The following is a 12,864-nucleotide window of genomic DNA, read 5'->3' on the forward strand; positions in this document are numbered from 1 at the left end:
CTACGCTAAATGTGGAATATACCTTTACAGTTTGAATGGTTTCCAGATCCTCAGCAGGCAGAGAAAAGGCCAGAGAATCTGGAATTTAAAGCCTTTTTTTTTTTTATGATTATATAGTAGGGCTGGGCGATATAGAAAAAAAGCTTATCGATAAAAAAAAATGCATATTGATCGATATCGATAATTATTGAAAAGATTTGAAACCATATTATATGTGCAGCTCTGCCTGGACTTTTTATAATATTGCTAAATGATTTAATTTTAATAAAAAACACAAACACAGACTTCGAATTAAATCTTTATTTAACCAACTTTTTTAACCATAACAGAATTGTTTTAAAGAAAAATAACTTAAGAGACCTGAGTTATGTTATTAAATACTGACAAAGAATAAACTAAAGTGACCAGAAAAGTGACCAAAATAAATATCACAAATAAATAAATGCCCCCCCACCACCGCCGCCGCCCCCGTTTCCTGCTTTAACTTGAGTTATTACTTTGAAGTTTCTGGCCCCTCAGCATTTTTATCTCAATTGTTAGAACTACGTGGGAAACTGCCCAGAACTGAATATATATATATATTTTCCGAAGATTCCTCGGAGGAGAGCCGCGTCGGGGCCTACACAGCTCGTACTCCTGCGGGTGTGAGCGGCTGAGATGATAAAAAAAAGTTGGTTTCGTTATCAGACTGGTTTTCACTGGTTCCCGACACATTTTCCAGATGACTGTGGTTTGTTTTTGGTCCGACTTGCCATGACCGAAATACTGCCAGACTGCCGAACTACAAAAACCCTTCTTTGAAACAATTTCCTCCGCCTCTCCTTGCTGCACAGCTTCATGTGCTCTGTGTTGTGGTTTGAGAGGGCGGCGCTTGGTGACGACATGCCTGGGTCCGCGATTGTGATTGGTTGGGAGGAAGCAGTGACTAGCATAAACCTACATGCTAGGCTACAATGAGAAGGAAGGAAAACTGTGTTTCTTTTTTATCGTACTTTTATCGACCCTCTTTTTTTCTATTGCGCCACACGTCTATCGATCGATATATATCGTTATTGAATTATCGCCCAGCCCTATTATATAGGGTATTTGGTGCTGGTCCTTAAGGTGTCTGAATAGGGTGTGTAACATTTTTTGGGCTGCAAATGTCATATTTGTTGTTCTATGAGCCCTAATGCAAGCCTGGTTGTAAGCCCTAGACTGAAACGACAGGTTTTCTTCCTTTTATGGTATGCTCATGAATATTTAGATGAGCTGTGTGCTGATTGGTTGGTTTACAACAAGCGAAGCTGCTTAGCAAAGATGTATCAAAGTAACAAGCACTCACTCAATGAAACATTGAATTGTTGATTTGGTAGGGTGACCAGACGTCCTGTTTTTCCTGGACATGTCCTACTTTTCATACCTAAAAAAAATGTCCGGCGGGAATTACAAAATCGTCAGGGACTTTGGTCGACTACAGTGCAGCAGAACTGTAATCGACAGCTACGGGGCTGGTCCAATAACCCCTATGGATGGAGTGAGGGAGCCAGTGAGAGAGCCAGCGAGGGACGGTGTGACCTAACCCGGCCCGGTGATTGTAGCCGCGGCCCCGTGCTTCCCCCTGCCTGCCTTACCGGGCAGGTGGGGGGAAGCATAGCCTCACCGGATCGGGTTCAGTAGCTCCGTCCCCTGGCTGGCTCCGGACCTGGACCAGCCCCGGAGCTGATGGCTTGGTTCGAATGTCCGACCAGTCCAGTCAGTGTCCTCCTTTTCAGAAACCCAAATCTGGTCACCATAGATATGCTATCAACAGCTTAGCGACAAAATAGTATTTACAGCTTGTAGTTGTGATGGCCTTACGGTCGGAACTGACCCTCACTTCAGTAAAAGAAGTTTAGCAAATCCTGCTATGAACTGTCCAAGATTTTGAAAGCTGTCTTCGTTAAAATGCTTAGAGCAAAGGAACAGCCGAGCATCAGACTTTGCAGGGATCTTCTGATACACAAAAATAATCCATGCCTGTCAGGTCTTCCAATCCTTGGGAAGACTGTGAAAAATCACGTCCATGGTTCTGGTTCATTTTCAATAGAGAAACTGCCTGCTTTGTATTTCTTTAGAAGTAAACCCAACTGTAGGCTAAACATTTAAACTGGTGTATTACATCTTACATCATGTTCTTGGGCCAGGTGAACCAGTGGACTGGTCTGTATGTCAATTTTGGGGCGTGACAAAAGACTTAGACTTAGACAGGTATATTTGTCATTTTGTTTACACAAGTGTAAAACAAAAAGAAATTTAGTTTAGAAAAGCTCTCTGGACAATTAAATTTTTTTTAAAGTGCAGCCTTGAAAAATCGTAAAAAATATATAAAACCAGTAATATAAAAATATGACTCTAAATTTACAGTTCTAACAAACAACAGTACAGGCCAGAACCTTATAAGGCAACATCCCCGAATTGACTTAAACTCGGGGCTTCGTCTGGATTCATCCGTTTTATGGTGGAAGTTTAGAATTGTGAGATTTGCCGAGAAAAGAGGTGTCGATGGGGTTTGAACTTCTCTGTACGTCCATTTCACCCACTGAACTATCGTTATTCATCTATGACAATGTAAACGCTGTTTTGCATTCTATGACCCCTTTCATCCAGCACGTTTTATATTTTTTTCATCTTTCATTTGTCTGCTGATTAAATTTGCAGCATTATACTGACGTGGTAACCTCCCTAGGGACATGTATTTGTCATGATTTTATTGTTTCTTATTTTATTTTAATGTGTATGAATTTAAACAATAGATCCAAAACTACAGGTTATCATACAGATTATCACCTGTAAGTATCAGTTGTCGGAATTTTTTTTTTTTTTTTTTTTTTTACAGCAGGGTTGAGGAAAATGTTGCCTGGTTTACTTTTTAATGATGCTTTAGTTTACTGGTGTGTAGAGACATCATTTTTTTCTTCACAGCTATATCAGGGTATCAACAAAGCATAGCCTAGCAGTACGTGGACCATCCTGTTATACATTTGCTGCTGTGGCTGGAATCAATCAATGAACTTGTCATGATCCTGCCCTTTGTGGACTTGTTGGTTCTGTTTAAGTTTCTTTTTGAGTTTTTCTTTACATTTTTATTTATGCCATTCTGTATTTTCTTGGTAATTGTTTTCTTTTCCATTTTTTCTCACTGTAGTTGTTTTATAGTTATATGTAAGCAGTTTTGTGTTTTTTGTGTCGCTCTCCGTGCCGCCTTGTGCCAGTCTTCTTTCCCCTACCTTTTCGTTGCTTCTTTCCACACCTGCTCCCTATCAGCTGATTAAGCCCAGTCTTTGTTCTGTAACCAATATATACTCTTCCTGTGCAGTTACAAAGGCTACGTTCACACTGTGTGTTCACAAGTGACCCAAATCCGATTTTTTTGCCCATATGCCCTGGATATGATCTTTTTATGGCAGTCTGAACAACACAGATCCGATTTTTTCAGTCCGACCCAGGCCACTTGGCTATGTGGTCCTGAATCCGATACGAATCTGATCTTTACAAATGCGACCTGTGTCTGAACGGCCAGGTGGGATTCATCCGACCTGAACGTCATTAATACCCGAAAAAGGTCACTATTATGCATCTTGCTACACAGAAGTGGTAAGAAAAACAACAACCATGGCAGATGATGATGCAGAGAGCAGTATTTATGATTAACCAAATTGAAAAGATTGTGTTTTTATGGTTGGAAAAGACCGCTAGATGGGCGCCAGCACTGCCATCCATGTTTACTTCCGGAAAAAAAGAGCACGCTCGCCTGTGAAGTCATTGCGTCCTCTACTGCGCATGCGGGACACTTGCGTTGTATGACTGCAGTTCACACAGGAGATCACATACAAGTCGCATATATTTGGAGATATGAACGGTAACGTAAAAAAATCAGATTTCGCAAAAAAATCTGAATTGAGCATTAAGGCCTGCAGTGTGAACGTAGCCTTAGTGCTGGTTTCTCTTCATCTCTTCGATCACCATGTGTTTCTCCTTGCCTGGGTTTGATTTCTAGTTTATTGTAGCCGGATTTGTGTTTCTTTTGCCCTACATCGAATTAGATTTACAAGAACTCATCTCTGCATTTGGGTTCTCAGCTAAATTCCACCAAACCTCAAAAAACTGTGTAAATGTTGTATTGGATTTAAGTCAGAGGAGGGTTGAGGCCAGTCTGTGGTATCAATTCCTTCATCCTTTAAAACTTTATAAACTTTATCCTTTAAAACTTTATAAACATTAAGCCGGGAACCCACAACAGGAGGGTACCCAGTACTGCACCAGGAAGGCTCTAACAGAGGATATAATGATTTAATCCCATTATGTAATGGCAGACAGGTTGCCATTGTTTTTCTTTTTAACGTGTATGTATCATTCAGTGGATAAGCTTTCCCCGAGCAACACTGACCCACCACTAGCCTAATGATGCTGAATTATGTAACGTGTAACATACCTTTTATCTGTTACATAAGCTCAGAGTTAACCTGCTGTCAACTGTGAAATTAACAGGGAAGCACTTCCAAACATTCAAATTTAGATGTTTTTTTGAAAGAAAAAAAAACAAACAAACAAAACAGTCAAGCTCAGGGCTTCCAGGCATTAAGCATGGCCCTCCTAGGCCACCATCATCAAGCCTGTTACCAGTGGTCAGAGACATTGCCCGTTTCTCAGTATGTGTACTGGTGTGTTCTCATGTGCTTGTGTACTCGAAAAACGTCATCAGCCTCAGCCCTAGTACTGCTCCAATTCACAAGAACAGCAGACAGAGAATGGACAAAGTCCCCGGGTGTTGTTCTCGCCCCTCCCTATTTACCCATCATGCATCAGAGTAGACTTCGTTCTTGAGATTGACAGCTTTCCCAGCATGCACTGCAGCAGCAACAGCAACTTTCAATGGAGAGCTCAGAGTATTCAGTTAAAAATGATCTTTTCTGTTGCTGTTCAATAAAAGTACATTTAAGATGATTTGAGATGAGAACATTATACTTTAACGTGTCACTATATGGCCCATTTACTGATTTAATGCGTAATAATTTTTTTTTTTTCCGAAGTTGAGAGGAGGGCGGCAACCAGCGGAACTCCCACAATAACGCCAGGGCTAACTGCAGCCCTTCTGCAGCAGCCCTCTCTCCGCATGGCCGTGTATGAAGTACCGCTGACTATGATGGCTATAATGTTAGTTATTATTCTGCCAATAAATGAGAAAAGTCAGAATTGATTATTATCTAGAGACTATTACAGGAGGTGAAATGAACTCCAGACGAGCCGAGCGAGTGGTGACATCACGAGTACGCTGCTGTTCCAGTTCACCCATATTTATGTGTTCCCGTTCTCCCAGAACGGGAACACATGTGTTATGCTATGTGTTCCCGTTCTCCCAGAGTCCAGACTTTCCTGTGTTCTTCTCAAGAACATACTTGACAAGGACACAAGTCCATACTCACGTTATTATTAATTGAGAAACAGCCAATGCTAGCTGTGGACCACTGAAGATAATTCTGTAGGGCTATGATATTACAGTACAAGTACGTATTACTCCTTTCGTAAAGGAGCAGATACTGGGCCTTCTAATGGGTCAAGGACCTCTGAGGGCAATGTCTAGGTCTCCTTAAGTAACTGCTGGAATCTCCTCCATAGTCTTGAGACAGTGATGGGAGACAGCAAACCTGCAGGAAATGGCAGATACTGATGGACCATTCAGATGGAGTTAGACTGTGCAATCTATGCAAGGTCCAGGTTTCGCCTCATTCTACCAGTAGATACTGTCACCCTGGTCGAATGCAAAAGTACTGAATGGTCAAAAATAAATAAATGCCTCATTGTTTCCCTTTTATTCAGTCCTGACATGACTTTCAACCCCATCATTCGGATAAAAAAAAAATTACTTTATTTTTAAGCAGAGACATAGAGTATAAATGGTTAAGTCCCATAATATCACTGAGCAAGAATGATAATTGAAACCAGCCTATTTTGTCAAGATGAATTTGCAACTTGAAATGCTTTACCTTTACTTCCTCTTGTGGAAATGCATCTGGTTTCACCTGACATTTGATAAGCAATATGAAGGTTAATTATGACAGAGTAAAATGGCTCCTTGACTCTGAAATGCAATGCAAGTGCAGTACATGCAAATGCATGAAATGTGATAAAAATATTTATAGGATTAATCTGTTAAATAAGAATAATCATCTGTAAGTTCGTATAACTGAGGTAATAGTTAATAACAATTAAGTTATATTAAAACATGGCAGCAAATTTTCCTGAAGTTTATAGATTAATTTTTTGATTACTACCCCTTAGCTTTGGTGCTACTTCAAATTGTGGCTAAACACTTTTCTTTACCCGATCAGGATGAAACATTCCTGACATCTTTTACTACAGGATATTTTCATTTAACTTTTATTTCTACGCATCAATTCTTTTTGGTGGTTTCCCATCTCAATAACCAGCTTCCTTCTACCGCCTTGGAACATGATGCATGACTCAGCACTGCTTCATAGTGGCTGCACCATTGACCCTCGTACGATAATGGCCTGCTTTTCCTTACCTTGATTTACAGTCGCCATGTTGGAACCTGTTCCTGCTCCAGATTTATGTCTAGCTCTCCCTCTATCTGTCGTCTGATTGCCTGGCTGCCTGGCTGCCTCCTGCGAGGCGGTGATAGGTGACAGGAAGCAGGGAACCTAAGCAGCCCTGTGAGAATTTAGATTAGTTATTGTTAAGGGATAAATAACAGCTTTAATGAGGCTGAGAGAACTGGATTGGTGGGGCGCCTGCTGTTTGGATAATGTAGAATAACTGATAGTCTGCAAAATACGGCTTTACAATTGTTAAAAATCATTTTTCGTATGTGAAACATGAGAAATACCCAAAGACAAAAGAGATTACCTGGATGCACAGTCAGGGAAGATCTATTTAAAGTTTGTGACAACGTGCACATTCCTGTGAACTATATTAAAACAGGCAGAAATGATAAAGATATTTTAAAATCTGCTAATGTCAGTAATCAAGCTTAAGCCAATTTCCTTTTTGCCACATATTGTATTCTGGAGAGTTGTCTAAATTTTAACTCTACAGTTTGACTTTCAGCAACAATTAGAGAAATCTAGAAATGTTGTCTACCACTGCATTCCAACATTTGGATGCTTCAGATTATCTGGAAAATTCCCTAGAGGGAAATTTGAAGCTCTTTAGGCAATTTTTAGAATGTATCTATCATGTTAACTAAGGACTATTATGGGCCTCTGATACACATGGAAGGAAATCACAGAGCTGTTTTGGCCACTAGTTGTACAATGCTGAGCAACTGGAAAGTATTTACAACACATCAATTCTCTCACATTTAGTTTTGTTACTACCTTATAAAATAGATAAATAAACATGTCTGAACTTCTAAAGTATGTAATATGTGTAAGAGGTTGGTGCCAAGTGACTGGGATTGGCTTAAGAAAAAAAACTCATTGAGTGCCTACAGATACTTTGACCTCTTTGAAAGAGGCTCCTATGCTATAAATTGCATTTTTCTCAGACGTGCAAAAATACTTTGTATAAATGTTTGATGTAGGTAAATGGAGCTCATAGAAAAGCAGCACCAATCATAGTTGGTAGGATTCAGCTCACAGAGTGCTACAAGATAAAGCAGCACACTACAACCCGAGCTGTTAGTGTAAGCTCTTTTGGGTTTTAGCTCTTATTTTGAGAAAAAGTAATAGACTGTCAGCATGAACTTTCTGTAGCCATTTAAACACAATACCTGCCATCATATTGCTGACTGTTTAAAGTGGAAAATAAAAACAGCAATGCTGCTGACTCTTATTCCCGCCTCCAAACCTGTTCCGTTTTACAGCCATGGACACCAAATGGCCACAGCCAGCTTTCCTTGCTTGCTGTTCTGCCAGCTGTCCTTCTGTTCATATCAACATGAAACATTACTGCTGGTGAAATTTGAGATGCTGAAGCTTTTACAATAAAGATTAACATGATTGGTATGTTTACTTGCAGATGCCTTTGTTAAGGATCCACAGGTGGTGAAATGTGTCTTGAATGTGCTTTCCAGATTTCTGCAGCCCATCATCAATAATCCTTTGAGTAATCCACTCTAATCCCAAAATATTCTTACCTCACCTTTTAACAGTTAAAGAAGATCTGAACATGTTCACTTGGAATATGATTCCACCAATTAACACATGAGTTTGTCTGACATGGTGAGATATTTGTGAAATTAAAAGGAAGGCCTTCCTGAGCATGCAGCTGGAAGCGTGCATTAAAAATATCTGCCACTGACTGCTCTCCTGGCTCTTACCTTGATTAAATATGTATGGCTTTACTATCTTCATCTCTCTTGCTGTATCACCAACATCTACTACAAATAGGCACAATGAAAGGGAGGAAATTGTCAGAGGAAATAGGTCAAGATGGTGAAGAACATGACAGAGCTGCAAGGAGGGGAACTAAATCCAGCTGTTCAGGGAGACAGATAATCTACCTGTGTTAGACTCTTAAGATATCTTTTTTTTAGAGAAAACTGCCAGATTTACATCATATGCATTTTTAACTCACAATGTTGGATTGTCTTAACTTTCAGAGAAATAACGGTTTAACACCTTACATTTTGTTCTACAGTCTAGATCTACAGTATTGTTCACTTTTTCACTTATGAATTTTTTTACTTATGATTTAGATTTTCTTGTGTTTTAAAGTGGTCTTGGATAGTAATTGTCCAATCTTTCGTTTATAATGCATTCTTTGAACTTTATCTGTTTTCACTTGCTTTATACAGTATGTGACTTACTGTATAAAGTGAGAAAAATGGGACAACACAAAGTCTAGCAGTTAAACGCTCTGGCGCCCATGGTAACCAGTGGAGGGGAAGGAACAGTAATATGCAGAGAGGAAGAAGATCAGTGGGAACAAGATGGATCAGCAGTGTGGACCATTGCAGATAAACATAGTTGTGAATGGCCTAATATGCAAAAAAAAGAATTTTAATCATAATTCTGAAATCGATGGGAAGCCAGTGAAGCTGTTTTAGGGCAGGGGTGATGTGATTAGAGGAGGGTGTTGTGGTGAATTCTGGACCAGTTGACATTTAATGTTCAAAGTGTTTGTTTTTTACATTTTCCTTGAAATTGTCAACAGTTAGTTGGTCCGGGTTTTAAATCTCAACTCAAATGATGCTGAACTCATAGTGGTAACTAAGACAATCAGTCATAATTTAACAAAAAGAAGCAATCAGGCTTGGTGGCTCAGTAGTTAGAGAGCAAGATATCAGGAACTATAGTCCTGAATGTCGTTGTCATCTTTATGATTCTAAAGCTCTTCCCCTTCTCTCTCAAGCCTCTATCCTGTAAAATGACAGGTCAATATAGATTAAGAAAAACCTATGATTCATTTACGTGTGTTAATATATAGGACGATATCCAGGCTTTTGGTTCTATTCAATGTGCAATTCAAAACATTGCATAAGGTTACCAGGGACAGTTCTAAACAGAGCTTCACAGAGTTCATTACATTATGAAAATATCTGAAATGCGCTGAAAGGTTTTCAAGTTTTAGTTTAAGACAAAAAGGTAAAATTCCGTTTTGAAGAATTATTTTATTCTGCTGATTCCTGGTTAAGAGTGATGATGAATGAAGTTAAATCTCAAACAATGCTAAAGGTTTATAAAATCACAAAGGAATTTGGGATATTTCCAACAAAAACCCAGCTCTCTTCTCCTCGAAGTAAATGGATGTCTAACATGTGGGAGCTGCTCAGTTTTAACTAAATTAATATCTAATGCATACCAAATCAACCACCATCTGCTTGTGTTCAGACATTAACACCATCGCATGCCCAATTAGTCCATGCTCCGAACATTTAATGCATCTCAAGTCGATTACTGTCCATTTTAGGCTGCAGCTATGTTGCTTCTAAGAGGACAAAGTAAAAAAGAAACTCCCAGTTTGATGCGGTGTCAAATGCCAACAAATGCTGTTCCAAAGCTCAACGTTTGATATAAAATGTTTGATATTGATTGTTCTGTAAGAGTCTTGGGTTCACAAAAACATCACAAGTGTGTCTTTCAATTCAACTAACTGGATGGTGAATAAAATAGCTTTTTAGCAAATGTTGAATTTATTTCAATGATGAATGAGTTGCACAAAGCTATATTACTTGTCTTTGTTCTAAATTTCATAAAAATTGACATACACTCTTTAATCTCCTGACTGCTGAAGCCTTTTAGATTGTAAAGCAGATGCAAATGTTTCTGCAAACTGCCGACCATTTGCATTGAGTGAAAAGTGTTTGAACAGTTGCATGACATTAATCATGCAAGTAAAAAGTGTGTTTCTAACGCTGGTTTCTTTGCTTGTTTTCTCTGTCTCCTTTTATTGCAGGGGTCAGCAAGACTATACCAGGTGAGTTAAAAGGGAAACCTTATCAAATAATTGAAAACAGAAGATATTGTGCAGTTCCCCATTTATAAACAAAAATCATTGGGTTTCTTTTTGGAGATCCACAGCTTTATCATAATCCTAAAATGGGAAACATTTTTTATTTTTAGTTGGAACTGGGTTGAAACTTATTATTTTGGACTTCTATCTGAAAAAAGCTGAGTTGTCTTTTTCTGGAAATTGGAATTAAAGACCTACAGTATATGTCTAGCATATACATTTACAAACCTAGGTTTCCAATCACCACGATCTTGATACAATAGTTCCTTTTCTGTTTTTTAGATTCATATGAGCCAAAGATTTTCCAGGCTAAACTCATCTATACAACATAAAGCTGGAATAAATCCAAAATACACTATCCGAGTTTACATTTGTTCATGATTTTATCTCATTATACAGGCATACAGGCTCATATTTATACATCCATGCCTTAAAGGCTGATGAGGGCTCTAGAAAATATTTTAACTTAACAAAGACTAGGTCTGTTAACGTTTAATCAATAATTATGTGCAGTTTCCAGCATAAAATGAATATTAATTTTTTATAACAACACAATTACTATGTTAAGACCACTGAAGGGAATTCCTAAGTTTTCACAAGCTGCAAAGCTAATTTGTAGTCATTTCTAAACAATTGCAGATTTATCAACAACGCTACAAAAGTACCACTTCTTTACATGTTACACACAAAATGTTATCCCTCTTAAATAAAAGCAAAGTCGAGTATGGAATCCCTTTTTTGACGCCATTAACTAAAGGGTCAAAAGAAAATTCCCATATCCTTAAACATACATCTTAATGCTAGACTTACATGTGGAGTTTCCCATGCAGGAAAGTCAGATGTCTTCTAGGAATAAAAGCATTTTATAAATAGAACAGATAAAGATAGCCATTAGCCCAAAATAACAAAAAGAATGTTTGACACCCTGAGATCTGAGAATATGTATCAAGTGTCATGCATGGCAGAGGTAATGTCATACTATGGGCCCTATTTCCTGTCCTGTTCCACAAAGTGGATGGAATAATCATGAAACAGAACGTATCCAACGTCTTTATATCCCACCTAGATCATCAGTTGGATGTTTGAAACTCAATGATAATGATCCTAAAGTGATTTTGAAATGAATAAAGCAGGTGAATATTTAGCCTTTAAAATGGCTTCCTTCACAAGCATTTTGATATCATTCTTATTAGGCTTTAGGTTTGTGCTCCATAACCAACCAATTCAAATGAGTGATTAAACAACATGATAGGGGTTAAAACAAATAGTGCCCTATGATGAAAATCAGAAACCTTTACCTGCAGCTGTGCACATTTGCCATTTTAAGATTCATTACCATTTCATATGTTAAAAAATAATAATTCAGTCTGTAAGAGATGTTTTTTTGTAGAAACTAACCAGTAGAAGTTCTGACCATAAAGACAAACATATAAAGGTCCTTATCCAGGCAGTGTTCACTGTTTGAAGACATTCGCCATTTTCTTACTTCAAGATAAAGGCACTGTTAAAAACTTGTTTTTTTACCCCCTAAAATCCTACATTCACAGCAGATATCAGTTGGTTCATCAGGTCAGTTCTGATTCTGACTTCCCAGTTTAAGTGTTTTCTAAAAGTGTGAGTTTTTCCACTGAAGCTTCCTTCTCAGAGACGGAAGCTTTTAACTTTGATTGTGTTTGGATGTTATGCTTTCCCTTCTGAAAGCATGTTTCATCCCAATACCAAAGAGTATTGAAGTTGCGTGTTCCTTTTCTCTCTTACACTTCCTTTTCTTTTCCTCTAAAGGCCTAGCACACATGATGGCAGAACAAGGTACGCCCACTTTACCTCTCTATAAAATGTACTTTGTTTGTGTTTCTGGTGTGGAGCTGCATGTTTTGGTTAGAACTGTGTATGGAAGTGCATGGTTCTGTACACAGAGACTATGCATGCATGTGTAAGATGTGTCATAAGAAAGAATCCAATGGGGATTGTTCTCTGTTCAGCCAAATCCGCAGTCTTCCGATGGATTGATCTACTACAAAATAATCACAACTATTGCACTCAAAAGGTTATATTATTTAATTATTCTTATTTTTCTTAGTTCATGCATTTTTAAAAAGTGGCTTTTAAAGATGCAAAGAATATTTGGGTTACATTTAAATGCAAACAATATTAAAGACAAAATGAATCTCAAAATGAATTTATTTCCATCTAAAACTAACACTAAATAGATTAATTTAATTCTATTTATATTTGTTATGAAGTTAAGTGTAAACATTTTACTAGAAGAGATGTCTTTTAGATTTAGATTAATAAAACAAGGGAATTGATTTAAAATTTATCCTTAAAAAAGATTAATTTAAATTCTGATGGCATTTTAAGATAGAGCATGGTTAAAGCATAGTGAAATTCATTTGAGGAATTGTTTTAAATTGTCAGGGATAGATT

General features: G+C 38.0%; 2 protein-coding genes across 2 annotated transcripts in view; both read left to right on the top strand.

Annotated features, from left to right (window-relative positions):
- The window catches only part of LOC119787032 (neurexin-3a-like), a 33,364-nt gene extending 22,595 nt beyond the window's left edge, over nt 1-10,769 (top strand). The window contains exons 3-4 of the mRNA XM_038290652.1: nt 10,381-10,401; nt 10,720-10,769. Of these exons, the coding sequence (XP_038146580.1) occupies nt 10,381-10,401; nt 10,720-10,769 (71 nt within the window). The remainder of the gene's footprint in view (nt 1-10,380; nt 10,402-10,719) is intronic.
- A 1,453-nt stretch (nt 10,770-12,222) lies between these two features.
- LOC119787055 (neurexin-3a-like) overlaps nt 12,223-12,864 on the top strand; it is a 155,563-nt gene continuing 154,921 nt past the window's right edge. Inside the window, 1 exon segment of the mRNA XM_038290677.1 lies at nt 12,223-12,246. Coding sequence (XP_038146605.1) covers nt 12,231-12,246 — 16 coding nt within the window. The 5' untranslated portion in view covers nt 12,223-12,230.

The sequence above is a fragment of the Cyprinodon tularosa genome, unplaced genomic scaffold (genome assembly GCF_016077235.1).
Source record: "Cyprinodon tularosa strain WSP-4 unplaced genomic scaffold, ASM1607723v1 ctg286, whole genome shotgun sequence".
Lineage (NCBI taxonomy): Eukaryota > Metazoa > Chordata > Actinopteri > Cyprinodontiformes > Cyprinodontidae > Cyprinodon > Cyprinodon tularosa.